Source organism: Solanum stenotomum, chromosome 5 (assembly GCF_019186545.1).
Source record: "Solanum stenotomum isolate F172 chromosome 5, ASM1918654v1, whole genome shotgun sequence".
In the NCBI taxonomy this organism is placed as follows: domain Eukaryota; kingdom Viridiplantae; phylum Streptophyta; class Magnoliopsida; order Solanales; family Solanaceae; genus Solanum; species Solanum stenotomum.
Window position 1 is genome coordinate 59,968,608 of NC_064286.1, and position 16,566 is coordinate 59,985,173.

Sequence of the window (16,566 nt, forward strand, 5' to 3'; positions counted from 1 at the left end):
TTATTTTACGATTTCAAATTCTTATAGTTAAAAAAAAAAAAACTCAAATTTAAACTCTATTAATAATAAGAAAAAGGTTTTTTTTTTCCTAGTGATGGCATGATATTTTAGACTAGAAATTAACAAAATTGCTCAATTTTAGAGGGTCTTGAGTCAAATTTGACTTTTTTTTTTCTAATTTAACATGTTTTTGGTCAATTATGGTGGCTTGGTGATGAAAACAAACCACAATATTTTTAAAAAAATAGAGTCAACTGCAGCTAGCTAAGCACATGCCGTATATTTTGAATCATATTAGTTGTCATATTTTATGAGAATTAGTTTAACTGAATTTCGAAATTACATTGAATTTATTTAATATATTATTTTAAAATTATATAAATGTCAACAAGGAAATTAAAGTATATCATTAAATATATATCTAAAATTGAGAGAGGTTGGTGAACCTAGACATGATATGGTAAGAAGGTTTGCTTATATTATGTTGTTAATTGACTTTAAAGGTTTTAGCAGATTATTTTTTCTATTACACGTTTCTTAATTAATTATAAATAAAAAGATGAGGAAAGGGAGTTGTTCATATGGTAAGAATCATTCACTTTCAAGTTTCAATTCAAAAATAGTAAATTCGAGTTATCAAAAAAGTAAAAAGAATAAGAGCTCACTCCTACGTACGGGAGAGTAAGTACAACTTAAGTACGACTTTAAGTTAGTGGCTTCGAAAGAAAAAATAAATACTGGATTTAATTGATTTCCACATGCTCTTTGTTGTCCTTTGAAGACTTCAACAACCAATTTTACTTGAAACCAGCTTCTTTTTCTCAATTATGCACCTTTTGTGCTGCTGTCTACTTTAATATTTTTGGGTACTCACGTTTAGCATATGCTTTATCAAGTTAACATGTGGAGGAACTTTAAGACTCTTTTGGTATTAGACTATTATTAATATTTTATTTGTAAGATTGATAAATATATGTAACCAATTAAGTCTAATTGAATAGCTTTTAGTTTAAGTTCAATATGTGTGGTGAGAGATTAGTTAAATATGTATAAAGATTAATTTACTAATACCTAAAACTCATAAAATTTGAATCTCAACTCCATTTATATAAGAGTAAACGTTAGATTCGAACCTAACATTTTGCAGAAGGATAATTTCTCAATAAATATATTTGAACAACTTTTTAAAAGAGGAATAAATTCTAAACGATTTTCTTTAATTTTTTTTTTATGTAAATCAACCAAATGATAAAGAACAACCCAAACCAAATGAAAATTTGATCTTATATATGGAGTTTGAAGATGGATTAGATTCATTTTTTTGTTGTTGATAAATTCCTATTTTAAATCCAATAAAATTTAACGTCCACGACATTCAGGTTAAATACTTTGAAGAAATTGGGAGGAGGAAAAGTAGCATCGCAAGTTTGAAGTTCGTTAACATTGACTATAAGTTAAATATTTTTGAAAAAAAGGACATATAAACATGTCATATTGAGCTAAGCCTGGACTTGGCCCAACTGATTCATTGGACTTAGTTCTTGGCCCAGTTCCTAACTAGCTCATTGGTCTTGGGCCCATAAATCACAAAGCCCATCCAAAGAAACAAACAATATAGTCTTTTTCTCACTAACTTTCACCTTTTTCATTTCTTTTCGTATCCTCGACCATCGTAAACAACCTCTCTATTCTTATAAATTAAGAGTAAAATTGGTATATGTTCTATTTTCATCAAAACTCACTTATGATATTATACTAGATATATTATTATTGTTTCTTTAACTCTCATCACCATGAATTCCTTAGTCTGATATTTTTGATGATTCTTTTATTTCTTTAGCTTTCTTTCTTCCTCAAATCGAAAATAAAGTGAACATATGACACTCAACTTTACAAAGCATTTAGCAATTGTGATATTAAAAACAAAAAAATTCAAACAATTTATTCCCATAAGTTTTTTTTGATACAATGATCACACCATAATAACAAGAATTTTTGTACAATCTCATACTTTTCTTTTGCTAACAATATAATTAGATCTCTCAATAACATCTATTCTTTATAACAATGTACAAAACTTCATATCACGATATATCTTAAAAAAAATAATATTTAGATAAACAATGCCGTTATAGAAAGGTTTAACTATCCTCGACCTAAATTATTCATTCATTTGGAATTTCTATGAATATTTAGGTGAATGGGTGGGTGGGCATACCGACCTACTCATCCATGTGCACGACGCGGATTACAGGGGATTTTAGCTAAACAATGGGTCCCACTAAACTATTCATTTGAATACATCATCATAACTACTCCAATAATTCTCCACCGTCTGATCAAAACACTCTCATCAATCAACCGTTCATTATAATACAATATTGGGCCCACACACAATTATGAAAAGGATCAATCACCGTTAAATGGTCCCTACAAGAAGTTTCACATCAAGTCAATTACTAACACCTGTATACACACTTTTTTTTACCGGCTGCTTGTTTTGTCTGCTTGTTTGTAGTCGGTAGATTAATACGATTCGAGAGAAAAATATTAAAAATATCTCTAAACTTGATGTAAATTGTTAGTTTTGTCTCTAAACTATTGATAGTTATAAAAATATTCTTTAAACTCTTGTACGAGGCTACGAGCGTAATACTCTTAATAAAAATTGAAAACACCTTGAACTTTGACGATGTATTTCACCCATATATCAAGATGAAGATGTATTAAAGTTCAGTTAATTAACTAGAAAGAAGTTTTTGTTTGAATTTGCCAAATTTAGGAGGATTTTCTATAGTTTTCTCAAATGACAAGAATTGATGGGTAATATATATCACTCAAAATTACGCAATAGATTACTTCTTTCTTAATTAGAGATTTCAAGTTTGAGTTTGGATATGAAAAAAATCCTAATAGAAAGGTTTCGCCTAAATGAGGCTCTACGAGGCGTAAATCCAAATTAGTTGAGCTCCAATACGAATTCGAAACAAAAAAAAAGATGGTATATTTACTAGTTGGGAAATTAACCGGTTTATGGAAAATTGACCGGAGGTGCCGGTTTGCTATTACTAATATCTATTTGGCTATAAAAGAATATCTGGAATTCTTTAATTAGAATTATTTAAGTATTCTCGAAGGTCAATCAGTGGACTGGTTCGGTCTATCTAACCTCAAGTTCGGTTCCAAACCTAATAGGCTCGGTATTCCTGCTTATAAATACAAGACCTCAAGTGCAGATAAGATTTCATACGTGTACGAGATCGTCTCTGTAGCTGAAGAACAAAAAATCTGTTAAAAGGTACTGTAAATTCGCCATTAAAGCTTCTTTCAAGCTTTCAAGTATTTTTCTCGCTTCTAATTTGTCGATCTGTTGAATCATATCTAGTTTTTTTTTTTTTTTTTAAACATTTTTTAATGGATATCTTGTTAGCTTTTGTTTTGATGAATTATATATGCTGATGGATGAATATGTTTGAAAATTGTGATTAATTGTGATATGTGTTGTTTGTTGAGTAGTTTTAGATTGATTTCTGAAGTCAATTTGAGTCAATATCGTGTACTTTTTTGTTGATGAAATAGTGAAGACTATGGTTTTGAGTAGATCTGGGAAGGATCGATGTGTTTTTCGAGAAAGCGAGGTTAATTATTGTTAGTTTATCTGAAAGATTGATGGAGGAGCATGTTTGGCTATGGAAATATGAGATTTTTGAGTTGTATGAGTTAGGGTTTGGAGTAGCGAGTTGAAATTGCAGTAGAAGAAGGCTATTAATTGTGGTATGAGGTTATGTTGCTTGGACTCTTCAAAAATGTTGATGGCTGCGTGTCTGATCGTTCAGATCCAACACGATGTGCCATCATTTTTGGAGAGTCCGAGCAACATAGGTATGAGGTGTTTACCTCATGTCTGTAGCGCTATGGTTTTGACTGTGTAGTAACAGGTGCTAGATAGAATCATTGCTGAGAGATTAGAAAGGATATTGTTGAAGTTTGGTTAGAGCTTTATCCGTGTGAGACCTGATAATTCGGGTTTTCTAAATCGTATATTCCTTGAGAATGCTAATTTTCCTTTTCTGTAGTGTTCAGTTACCATACTTCGATAAATTTGCTCATGAATTTGGTTTATTAGGCCAGGAAAAACTTCTACTTTAGTTCTGTGGGTGATTTTAATATTGAAGTTGAAACTTGACGTACTAAATAGGGTCATATTTGGTATGTCATGCACTAACGTGTTTTTTGTTTCATCGAACAACTTCAGGCATCAAATTTGAAAAAGCAATATGGCACTAGTTTCTGGAGGAAGATCAACATTGAATCCAAATGCGCCTCTCTTTGTTCCTTCATTCGTGCGCCAGGTAGAGGATTTTTCACCAGAATGGTGGAATTTGGTGACAACTTCAACATGGTTCCATGACTATTGGATGAGCCAGAACCAGGGAGAGGAATATGGTGCTGGTAATGATGTTGCTGATTTGCTTCCTGAAAATATTGATCTCAATGTTGATGAGGACATCTTGAACATGGAAGCTCAGTTTGAGGAATTTCTTCATTCTTCCGAAAATGGGCAACAAGGAATCAAGTCATCTCTCTATGGTGTCAATGCGATGCCACAATATGGTATGCACAATCCGTCTCTGTCTTGTAATTAACCTACAGTTAGCACAAAGATAATGTTTGGTTTGCATGGTTTACTGAAGTTTTAGTGCAGAACCTGTCTGGAAAAACCGAAAAAAGTGAGGAACCTTTAGTCGATTAGATCTTTATACTATAAACTCTACAAGTCTGGGGATGAATCCCTGCCGGTGTCGGAATTTGTGTGAGCATGTTGAAACAAGAAGGGAAAATTCCTACATGCTTGGGTCTTAGTTGTGATTATTTTTGATGTTCACTATGGTTATTACTGTTTTTCTTAAATGATGATTTCCTTATAAACTCTACCCACTTGATGAACAGGTTTACCATCTGATGCACTGATAAGAACATTGAGTTCACCAAGATCCCCCATTGGGCCACCCAAATACTTTGAGAAGGCATCCAAGATCGTGAGCCCGAGGAACAGTTTCCGCAGCATCCAGCAGCCTCGTTGAATACCCAGTCTCTTGGTTTACTTTCAGGAAGTCAGTTGTTAGTTTGCAGCAGTTTAGAAAGTCTCTTTAAGTTTTAGTTTCATGTAAACCTTTGTATAGAGCAAGGTAGGTGGCACTCTTGTATCTAGCCTTGTTCATAGTTTGATATCCTTTCTTTAGCTTAACTTCTTGTAAACAACAGAACTGTAAAAGTGAAAAAAATTTGTAAAAACCAGTTGAACAAAAGTGAAAAAAAGGAGCAGCTTTTAAGTTTCATTTCTCCAAATAGCAATGGTGTGAATTATGGTGGGTCATTTAGTTTGCTCCTAACCTTCCTCTACTTCTTTTTTTCCATAACATAAATTTGGACCTAAGATTTTACTCTTGTGTAGCATAATTGTGCTATTTGCAAGTAGTATGGAGTCAGAAACTTTGATGAAGGGTGTGTTCCAATATAATTTTTCAGTGTAGGGTGTGCGTTGGATCAACCTTTGCCTTTAAGTGGCTTTACCCATGTTTGCAAGAACGTGTCCCTCACATCCTTTATGATCCCGGCATATGGTCCGGATATAAAGGCAAATTCAAGATTTAAACTCGTAGCCATTCATAATAATGTTATTTTGTTAAATGTTGACATGAATGGCCAAAAATTAGTGGAATATGATGCTTTATCCTGCCTATATATTCGTTTAAAAGATGCATTACTTGTGTGGCCAAGTTATCAGCATCATAAAAGTAGAAAAAAGATGGCACTAGAAAAAGTAGTATGTTTTCATGCAAACGGTCAATTCCATTCCTAATCATAATGACATATTCCCCCTTCAATTCGCAAGAAAGTAAAAACGACTTTTAAATTAAAAATATATAGAAGGTACGAAAATACTTTTTAATCTTAAGTATATAACAAGATAAACAAATTAAAACGGTGAGGGTATAATAAAAGATGGAAAGCTGGGTTAGTGTTTGATACAGTATGATTAAGCCACTTGTGTGCTGGACCCAAGAGCTAGTGGACAATTTTAAAATTGGCAATTTGGGTCTGAATTCAGTGTATTAAAACAGGATGAGAAAGGGACATATATTAGGATTTGATTAGTGGAATTTGTATGCTAGTGTTTACAAACCAATTTTAAATGATTTACACCTTAATTATTTGGTTCCCTATAGTGGCATGGTAATTAAAACATGATCAATGGAGTATTAGAATAAGTAAGTTTATATCTTTTCTCAAAAGTATTTCATGGGTAGAATACAGACCTTAATATTTGTGTTTAAAAAATCTAAACAAATTATTAGTCGGTCATGATGTAGCTAGAATTTTTATTAAAATGATTGAGTACAAAATTTGAATATATATCTATGTTTATCTAAGCGTATCTTCGAAATAATTTTTTTTTTTTTTTATGACATGGGAAACCTGTAGCCGCTACCCTTTGGGTGCGCACAGGATAAAACCCCCTTCCAACATGGAAGTTCCAAGCCCAAACCACTGGGCCAACCCGAAAGGTCTTTTTTTTTTTTTATTATTATTATTATTATTATTTCTCAAGTCTAATTCTGATAGTAAAGATATTAATTTAATAACTTGAAAGTGTAATTTCAAGATTTACCTATTTGAAAGTAAATGAGTAAATTTATTTATTTTCTTTCTATATTTTGATACAATATTTTAAAGATAGTGATTTGAAAAGTGTAAATTTAATTATGAGATTTATTATTAAAAGATAACACTACAAAATATGCAAAATAAAACACACAAAGATATTTGTACTCATTTTCGATATTCAGAAGCCCGGAAAACTTCCAATCAAAACTATTATTCAGATTCCGGCGGCTTTCCGGCTGTTGCCGACCATAAACCAGTCGTCGTAAAACCCAGCTCCGGTAAGTGCTTAAGCTTTTTCCTTTTGTTATGATTTATTATTACTAATTTTTCTTGAGCTAATTTAATGTTATTCTAAACTAATTTGGGTCTCTGAAATCATTTAATTGTTCAAAAACAAGTTTGGGGTTTGAAATATTCAATTGATTTTGATATATAAGCATGTAAAGGTAGAATCTTTATGACTGCATAATAAGAATTTGATGTAGAGCAGCAAAAAAGGAATTTTCTGTTAGATGTACTGGTTAAAATTTAAGGACCAAACAGACGTTATGGATTTTTTTTTCCAGAATGTACTATTGCTAGAGTTTGGTTGAGCAGAGGGTCTGTCGAAAATAGTCTCTCTACTTCTTATAGGTTGGTGGGGTTAGTATTTTTTTATCTACATATAGTAGATGTCGAATCACCTTTAGCTAGTTCGTGTGTTTACTTCTTCAGTGTTTGAAACCCCTAAGTGAAAATCCTGGCTCCGCCACTTTGCAGGATTACACTGGGTATGTTGTTGTAATATTGTTGGAGATAACTAGTAGGATCTCATGAGTGGACCAATTATTTGCAAGACTTCATCTATTTCAACTTCATGAAGGCAAAGCTGTTGAAAGATGTTTAAAAAACCATATTTTTTTGGTTAATTGGATAGATATATGTACTCGACAAAGTTTACAAGTTAAGGGTAGCGCTAGAGATCCTTGATAGTTCATTGATGTAAACCAAATTAGTCTTTTGAAAGTAGTTCCTAGAATGTCTACACATATTGCGTCATTTGCAAACACCGAAGGAACTACCAAAATACTTAGCTTATCAAAAAGTTTCTTCTTTGCTCCTCCTTAGCAAGAAGGTCTGCTAACCTATTTTGCTCTCCGTAGTTATGCTTGATGTCTGTATTACTCAGTCTTTGCATCAATAACCTGCGTTCAGAAGTAATAGAAGAGTGAGGAATGTGTCCTTGTTTAATCATTTTGTTACCTCCATAGGATCAAATTGCTAGGACTTAATTGATCACATGACCTGCTTTAGTTTGCAATATTTATGAGGAATTTTTTTTGTATAACCATCTGGTATCCGGTTCGTGCCCCTGTGAATGAAGAATCCCCTGTAACGACTTCTTTTATGAGTATCCGATGACAGGTCACATGGACATGCCAAAAGGAGACAAACTTGTGCTGAGGGGTTTAAAGTTTCATGGATACCATGGGGTGAAGCAAGAGGAAAGGAAGCTTGGTCAGAAGTTCCTGGTAGATGTTGATGCTTGGATGGATCTTCGACCTGCTGGTGAATCTGACTGCTTGTCCGATACTCTAAGTTATACTGATATATACCGGTGAGTGATGCTTTCGAGTTTGTTCATTTTGCATTTTTGATAGTTGAGATGAACGAACAGAAAGAACTTTATTTCATAGCTTAATAAATGAAACATCTTGAATATTTCTGTAACAAGGTTCTTTAGCTCAGAGGTCCGTTTAAATAATACTCTTTTCACCAGATAGAAAATATATGAGGATTGAGCAGTTTCACCAAAGTTAAATTGGGTTATAAACAGCTGTAAAAGGTGTAATGATTTTATAAGTTCTCGTAGTAAGAACTTGACTCATTTGAAACATTTTCGAGAGCATACTGAAGCAGATTCTTGATGCTATGTTGTTTTTTGGATTCCATCATACATTGGAATTTTGATGCCACCGCTAGAGGCTCTCGTAATGTTCTACTTTCTTGAGGAAAAATTGACTATTGCCTTACTATTATTTATCTTAGAGGATTTCACTTTGCACCTAAGGGCGGGATCTAGTGGTCTGGATCCTGATTACTCAAGTAAATCTCATGTCAGTGTGTGGTAATAAGAAACACCTGAAATTCCAATAGTTTAATCACTGATACAAGGGAATTTTCCTATTGGCGCTAACTGATCTCCTGGACTGTGTTTGGTTGTAAGTTACAGTTGCTTTTCTTGTCTTAGCAGTCTTTAAGAATAAACATTTCGCGGATCAATTTTCTAGCTAGGCACGTATGCTTGCTTTGGCGTGATCATTCATTGATTCTATCTTTTAAATCTATGGATTGGCAGAATAGTGAAAGAGGTTATGGAGGGGTCACCTAAAAATCTGCTAGAATCTGTGGCTCAGCTTATAGCATCGACAACCCTCACCAAGTACCCACAGGTATCTGCTGTTCGCGTTCAAGTTGGAAAGCCTCATGTGGCCGTCCAAGGGCCTGTTGACTACTTGGGTGTCGAGATCATTAGATACAGAGATCTTGGTGTTCAAAACTAGTACATAATGCTTGTATTATTAACAACTTCAATTTTCTGCTGTTTGACAGTCATTTTCAAGCCAGTACAATTTGATCAATTGTCTCAAACTCTTGATACTTAATTGAATAATGCCTTTACTACACACTTCTGCAGGGGCACAAAGTTCCCAAAAATAAAAGGGCAGTTCGGTGCATGATGCATTCCACGTTCACACAGGTTTCGGTGTAATCTACCTTGAGCAAGCATCATTGATTTCGTAGTTCGAACACTTTACCATTGCTCAAAACAAGAATATAGAAATTGAATTGAAGTACTTCTAGGTAATACTTTTGGCTGGAAAAGAAAGTTGACAAAAAATTAAATTGTATTTACTGAAAATAATGATAGCTCTTTAGGGCAAGAAAAATGAACTCTCTCAGTAGAAATAAAAAACACAAGTTTCATAAGCGACATTTCACTCGATTGCCTGCTCCTTACACAATCATCACTACCATCATAATTCTATTTGCTTAGATTATATATAGACATTATTGAAATAATATATTTTACTTACTAGCCAAAATAAAAAAGCATGAAAAACTTTAGTTTAAAAAAAAAAAGTATTTTTCCTGAAAAATAATTTTCGAGAAAGATTTTACTATCTACCAAAGACACTTTTTAGTAGTACATCTTGTTATACCAATTTAAAACTAATCATAACGTCAGCTTTTGGAAAATGATATACGTAGTTTCAAAATATCTAGAGAAGAACTTATATTTCAAATATTTGCTCAAAATAACATATTTCAGACAATAATATTAAGTTTATCGAAAAACTTCATCTCTACATTTCACAAATACGAATAAGACTGCATATACACCATCCTTTTCCGATCACTCTCGTAAGATTAGTTGTTGTTATATAATAATATTGGGGATATTTTTCTTTTTCATAAAAAAATAGAGGACAAAATAAGGCTAATTAGACCATAGAAAAATATAAAAACAGGAATGTGGCACGCGCACAGTCCCTGCACCACTCTCCATTTCCCAAAGCCCGTGTTCTTCGCGGCGGCCGGAAAATCAAGAAACATTTTATCCACCACCAGTCTACTACCAGTATGGCTAAAATGGCTGCTGACCCTTTTTCTGTACGGACAGAAGCTACTTGTTCGTCTTCTCCATTGAACCTTCGAAGCTCAAAGAGAGCTTCTTTTCGAATTCGAGCTCATAATAATCAGCACACCGATGACAAGAACAGATTCTACAAAGAGCTTGGTTTGTTTCTTCTCTTCTCTGCTTGTATTCTTTGTTTCAGAAATATCAAGTAAAATCAACAAAAAAAAAAAAGGTTACTACCATCTTTAATAGTTTAATAATACTCCTAAAGTATCACTCTTTCGCACGACTCTCGTAGTTCAACTATCTATTGTTCTATTTAGCTATCTAAACTGTTAATGTTTCGCAAGTTTCCTAGCTGAATTATCACTCCGTTTGTATAAAAAAACACACTTAGATGCAGAGTTGGCCTACGCGTGCCCTGTTGTTAATTGGGAATAAGTATTTACCCAACTCAGCATTGAGGTGTGTTTTAATACAAAGAGAGTGATAATTTAAACAGGTAAAGAGAATAATGGATAGTTGAGGTATGAAATTCATGAATTGAGTGGGTCTACATGCGTTTGTTGTCGATTGGGAACAAAGATTTGGCTAACTAAGTATTGAGGTGTGTTTTAATACAAAGGGAGTGAAAGTTTAGATAGGTAAAGAGAATAATGGTTAGTTGAGCTATGAAACTCGCGAAAAAGTGATAATTCGGGTGTGTTTTTGATCATTAACTCTTTAAGTTTTTAGAATGAAGTGGTTGCTAAGCTAAGCTGAAATTCTAACTTCATTATCAGTCTTCGTGATTCTTTTAAGAAGGTTCATCAGTGAGGTGATTGTAAACTTAAAATAAATAAGTTTACTTGCCCTTGCTTTATTAACTTTTAGATGAATTTAACTACTTTTAGGTTATGGATTATTTTGTGCGAGGTGTTGAGGTATAAATTTGAAGGATTACCAGTAGTGTGCAAAGACTAGTGTTTGAGACTGAGAGAATGGAGACAGAGAAAGCTCAGTGAGATAGTGAGGGACAATTAAGCAGGCTAACTTAAAGAAAGATGGAACCTTCCGAAGTGCTTAGCGAACTGTAAATAAGAATGAGGGTAAAGGGCAGCCCGGTGCACAAATCATCCCGCGTTAGCAGGGTCCGAGAAAGGGCCAGCACCCCAAGCGTGTGATGTAGACAACCTACCCTAATGCAAGTATTAGTGGCTGCTTCCATGGCTCAAACTCGTGACATACATTGCTCCAAGGCTCCCCTTCCAAAAATAAGAAAGAATTGAGAAGGAAATGTAAAGGCGTGACTAGGGTGTAGGCAGTGCACACAGCAGCGGAGTCACAACCAATCGTTGCAGAATTATGCATAGGGAAAGATATTTCTTGAAATATATTGGGAGAAGGTTAATTTGAATCCCCTTGACATAAGGAGAATTTAACTTGTAGAGGCAAAAGTAGTTCAAGGTAGTTCAAAAGTAGCTTTAGATGATAAGTGCGGAATTTTTGAATTCCCTTGTGAAAATGCCCTTATCCACAAGGGGAAGTGAAGGACATGCATTTATTTTTCCTTTTTCACACACCAGGAGATCTTCCTTAACAGGTCTTAATGCTTTTTTAAGTGTTGTCTAGAGAAGATAGCATGGGAAAGTGGACAATTTAAAGGGAAGAAACTCTAAATAGCTGAGAAGAATCTTTGTCAAGAAGCATGTGAATGCAACACAATCAAGTTAGAATCCTCAACATATTCATGTTCCTAGACCGACTCCCCATTAGAAAAATTATGCACAGCATCAAGATACTGCCATAAAATCTTGGCATTTGAATGCGTGTATAGTAAGTAATAGTCTGTTAATTTTTTGTGGTATGGATGGTCTCATGATGTAGGCACATTTGCTTTGAAAAGGAAGATTGAAGATTTGGTACTCCGTGCTGAAATGTTGGCACCAACAGCACTAGAATTTGAAGAAGCAAGACACCTCAAGCAGGAAGAAATTATTCGTGAATATGATTTGTGGGATGACGTAGCCAAGTCAAATGAAGACCTTGTGCAATTAGCTGAAAGCGCCAAAGCGGTTGATGCCCTCAAAGACCTTAGATACAAGGTATCATGCAAGATAACCCAAAGCTAATTCTCACTTGTCAGCATATGTTTATTGCCTAGTTATTTAAGACTTAAAAGGGAAAACCATAAAACTCAAATTTTATTCCATTGAGTGTGCTTCTGCAGGCTGAAGAAGCTAAGCTGATTACGGAACTAGCAGGAATGGATTCTATCAACTATGACTTTTTAAAGCAGGCGTATGCAGCTTGTGTCAGTGTGAATAAGACATTAGATAAGTATGAAATGTCCAAGCTTCTTAGGGAGCCATATGATATGGAGGGAGCATGTGTGACCATTGAATCTGGAAACGAGGGCATTTACTCGCAGGTATTCACCTGTGATCTCTTGCTATATTGCCGCATGTACTTGCAGAGTCAATAGTAAAGGTCCATATGCATCTCAGGTGAAAAAAGTAGGCCAATGAGTGTTCTGAGATATAAACATGCTATTAGGTAGGTATAAGAAGTGGAACTTTCATGATGAGTTCCCTGCATTTGAAGTTGCAAGGAGGGAAGGGGGTTATATTTGTATTATCAGTGCCCTTGCTCCTTATTACTGTTCACTTATATACTCATCTCAACCATAAAGTTAATAGTCAATCTGCACCATAGATTCTTCTCCCAAAAAGATTTAAATTTCGACTGTGAGAAACTTATTTTACATGGAAATGATTCTGAACTTCTAATTTTTTTGTTCTTTATGGAAAACATCGAATTTGAGAGAGGAGGTAGTAGTTTGTAGACCTGATGCCTGATAAGGTTTATAGTTGAGATTAGGGAGTAGGTATACTAGCCTTCTACTCCTAGCAACTCGTCTATGAACATCTATTTATTCTACTTATTCAAAGTCGAAGAGATGGGTTTTCTTCAAGCTGATGTAGCTTTATTTCCTTAGAAATTTCATTCTAGGCAAGACTCTGGTACTGTTTCTCACTGTTAGACTTAACCACTTTGATCCAGATTTGGGCAGAAAAACTCACAAGAATGTATATCAAATGGGCAGAAAAACAAGGTCATAAGGCGAGGATAGTTGAGAAACAAGATTCAGAGAGTGGTGGTATCAAATATGTGATGATTGAGTTAGAATTCAAGTCAGCATACGGCTATCTTTCAGGAGAAAGAGGAATCCATTGCATGAATGGAAGTTCTGAAGGTAAATTTGATCTTTCAAAGGTATGAATCTGAGGACTCTTAGCTCAAATTTAGTTCTCCCCTGTCGCTATCAGTTGATTATGTGAATTATAATATTCCATTAGTTTCCTATTTCCTACTCAATCCTTTGAGTTATGTGTTCTATGAGAGTCATTAGACATATTCTTGTTGGCCTTTTAAGAGGAGAACATTTTTCATGTGTCGTCTTAAATCTCAGTACTCTGATGCATTCTGCTTAGAGTTTAGTTTATCTGAAGTGAATAAATCACAACTGCTGACCGTTAGTTCAAAAATTCTCTGTAATCTATTTCAGGTCATAAAATGTGACTACTACCTATTAATGTTATGAAGGAAACTGTGATTGTCCAACATTTAACTGAAAAGGAGAAGATGTAATATAGTTATCATGGTGTGTATTATTGCATAGATAAAATAAAGTACATCAAGTTTTGAGTGGAAGTAGTATAGAACTTATAGAACTTGATGATTTATGAAACAATCTTAAATTTACCATGCTTCGATGCAGTTCAATAGTCAGTAGAATAAGGGGTGACTTATGAGTTAACAATAGTCAGTACCCAGTAGAATAAGGAGTGAAAACAAACATATGACGCAAAGTACACTGATCTCTTCCTATTACCAAACTTGCACTAAGATAAAATAACCCCCTTCCATTTTCCTAGAACGTGGAATTCAAATCACTCGGCCATCGATTTTCATGATGAGGTATTGCTTTTGCGAAGAAAGAGCTCCTTGCGTGATGATGTCACAGAGACATTATATGTCAGGAAAGAGGGGAACATTAAAATGACTACTGAAATTCCTTTAAATTATTGGGAAGACAAGAACTTTAAACTTTTGAAGTATTAACCGACTAATGAAGGATGATGATTCGACACATGTTTTTTTTTTTTTTATTTGCACCGGGTGTCCGAGTCTCTTTGAGCCCCGACTAATCCCGGGGGTGCACAGGCCCTCGGCAAGGAGTTTCCCGCAAGTGCACCACGGTTAATTCAGGTTTTACCCAGTCCGATGGCCCTCAGAAATTGTTTGCACCTAGTGGGTTTCGAACTTGAGACCTTGAAAGGGAGCAAACCCCAAGGCTCAAGTCAATTGCCAGCAGGCCAACCCCTGAGGGTTATGATTCGACACATGTTTTGTCGAGCAATCATTATGTACCTTACATTAACACAACGGTCTATCTGGCTACTTGTATCCTCTTAGATGTTCATCAAAATGATAAAATTTACAGGTTAATCTTAATGGATTGTGCAGGATGGAGCTGCTGCGATCAATGTTATTCCTCTTTTTCTTGAATCATCCCCTGACCTCCAAATTGATGAAAACGATCTAGAAATTACAACGTCGTATGAAGAGGAACAGGGCAGGACTTCACCTTCACTCACCATTCAGCACATTCCAACAGGATTGCAAGTTCGGTCAACAGGTAATAATGGGTGATTTGAGTTGAGTATCATTGTCTCTATAGGTGATTCATAGTACTTTGATGTTTTTGCACAATGATCTGTTTAAGGTTTCTACATATACACATAATCTTCTCTATTTTTGTATGTGTGTAGAAAATTTTATTTGGTGTGTCTATGGATCTGAATATCCACGAAAGTTCGTCCCAACAATTGTTGCAGAGTGCAGAAGTTAGGCAGTATCGCCTGGAGAGTTGTCTTTTAGTTTTTAAGTCGAATGTTCATTACCATAATAAGTAGTCGATTAGGAAAGAAAAATAAACTTTTGCAGTCTGTCCTGCTGATTGTAGAGAAGTTAGGCAGTCATACAGACTGCTATAGAGACTCTAATAGATACTGATGCATGCAAAAGTTCTTTTTAAAAAATACTTTGAAGGAAATTACCTTGCAACTCTCTTGATTTTCCTTTCTCTGAGGTTACACTTAGAACAATGAGAACTGAAGAATTATATGTCAAGAAGCACTGTTCTCAAAGGGTATGAGATATGGCATGACAAGGAAACTTCTTCTATGGTTTGTCTCCAGTTACAGAATTGGATACAGTTTCAACAAGCAAACGAGTTAAATGTCTATGGGGCACCCAATAGAACATAATAAGTCTATATAATACATATAAGTTGTTACATATCATTGTAATCACGTGGACACCATATTTAAGTGTGTCGTTAAGTGAACTCAAAAGAGTTGCTTGAATGTTGGGCGCATTCTTGTCCCTTGGTCATTCAAAAGTCATACTGCACATAAAAGTGATACATCACATTTTGGAGAAAAAAAGGTAGTGTATCAAGATTCTGCAGTAGATCGTATACTACCACATGGTTGACAGATTCATGATATGTGCTGGAAATACTGTCTTGTATTCATATTCCATTGATTTTCTGATAGCTGTGAGATACAGTCCAAGATATTTGTGTCCGACACAAATGTGTTGCCGCCTTAGGAGAATATATGCTCTAAATTTGTGGCTCTGACTAGTACATTTTGCCTGTGCAAGATAAATGTTTATTTTCCACATATAAAATCTCTTTTGCTTTCTCAACTTTTTTGGGCCACTCTCTACCATGAGAGTTTCTATTTACAGGTGAAAGAAGTCGTTTCGCAAATAAGCTCAAGGCCCTGAATCGCTTAAAGGCAAAACTTCTCATTGTAATGAGGGAGCAAGGAGTCTCAAACTTGGCTAGCATCAGAAGTAGTGATATATCTTGTAGTTGGAACCAAGTAATAAGGAGGTATGTATATCATCCAAACAAACTGGTAGAAGATATGAAGACGGGCGTCCAATTGTCTGACCTTACTGCTGTGTTAAACGGAAACATTGAACCATTTATCGGTGCTCACATCAACAGCAGACGACATGAAATCCCATGATACATATAGCTTTGTACTCCTCTCATGCAAAAAAAGAAGAAAGAAAGAGAGATTTTATGATAGAAAAGCAGCAGATAAAGGTGAAGGGTGGGAGAGAAAAGAAGTCACTGCTCCAGCCTCCATGTTCTTGTATTCTTAAGTTGGTGGTAACTTATTAAGTAGCTGTGCTCTACAAATCTGTAAAATTTT

The 16,566-nt window shown here is 34.8% G+C and overlaps 3 protein-coding genes across 3 annotated transcripts; all 3 read left to right on the top strand.

The window, feature by feature from the left end:
* Window positions 1–3,177: 3,177 nt before the first annotated feature.
* Window positions 3,178–5,438, top strand: LOC125864678 (protein EARLY RESPONSIVE TO DEHYDRATION 15-like). The gene is made up of 3 exons (XM_049544708.1): window positions 3,178–3,298; window positions 4,256–4,614; window positions 4,951–5,438. The coding sequence occupies exons 2-3, from the start codon at window positions 4,278–4,280 to the stop codon at window positions 5,082–5,084; spliced, it is 471 nt and encodes a 156-aa protein (XP_049400665.1). The 5' UTR covers window positions 3,178–3,298; window positions 4,256–4,277; the 3' UTR covers window positions 5,085–5,438.
* A 1,244-nt stretch (window positions 5,439–6,682) lies between these two features.
* Window positions 6,683–9,300, top strand: LOC125864676 (dihydroneopterin aldolase 2-like). The gene is made up of 3 exons (XM_049544707.1): window positions 6,683–6,947; window positions 8,074–8,266; window positions 9,008–9,300. Exons 1-3 carry the CDS (start codon window positions 6,803–6,805, stop codon window positions 9,210–9,212), a joined length of 543 nt encoding a protein of 180 aa, XP_049400664.1. The 5' UTR covers window positions 6,683–6,802; the 3' UTR covers window positions 9,213–9,300.
* Window positions 9,301–10,186: 886 nt separating this feature from the next.
* Window positions 10,187–16,396, top strand: LOC125864670 (peptide chain release factor PrfB3, chloroplastic). The gene is made up of 6 exons (XM_049544696.1): window positions 10,187–10,450; window positions 12,158–12,375; window positions 12,501–12,701; window positions 13,334–13,546; window positions 14,801–14,972; window positions 16,091–16,396. The coding sequence occupies exons 1-6, from the start codon at window positions 10,294–10,296 to the stop codon at window positions 16,375–16,377; spliced, it is 1,248 nt and encodes a 415-aa protein (XP_049400653.1). The 5' UTR covers window positions 10,187–10,293; the 3' UTR covers window positions 16,378–16,396.
* The last annotated feature ends 170 nt before the right edge of the window (window positions 16,397–16,566 follow it).

Excerpts from the sequence above, each read along its gene's own strand:
- LOC125864678 (XM_049544708.1), top strand. The coding sequence starts at position 4,278 with ATGGCACTAGTTTCTGGAGGAAGATCAACATTGAATCCAAATGCGCCT. Across the intron at positions 4,615-4,950 it reads CAATGCGATGCCACAATATG|GTTTACCATCTGATGCACTG; the intron begins GTATGCACAATC and ends CTTGATGAACAG.
- LOC125864676 (XM_049544707.1), top strand. The coding sequence starts at position 6,803 with ATGCAAAATAAAACACACAAAGATATTTGTACTCATTTTCGATATTCA. Across the intron at positions 6,948-8,073 it reads CGTCGTAAAACCCAGCTCCG|GTCACATGGACATGCCAAAA; the intron begins GTAAGTGCTTAA and ends ATCCGATGACAG. Across the intron at positions 8,267-9,007 it reads AGTTATACTGATATATACCG|AATAGTGAAAGAGGTTATGG; the intron begins GTGAGTGATGCT and ends ATGGATTGGCAG.
- LOC125864670 (XM_049544696.1), top strand. The coding sequence starts at position 10,294 with ATGGCTAAAATGGCTGCTGACCCTTTTTCTGTACGGACAGAAGCTACT. Across the intron at positions 12,376-12,500 it reads TCAAAGACCTTAGATACAAG|GCTGAAGAAGCTAAGCTGAT; the intron begins GTATCATGCAAG and ends GTGCTTCTGCAG. Across the intron at positions 14,973-16,090 it reads ATTGCAAGTTCGGTCAACAG|GTGAAAGAAGTCGTTTCGCA; the intron begins GTAATAATGGGT and ends TTCTATTTACAG.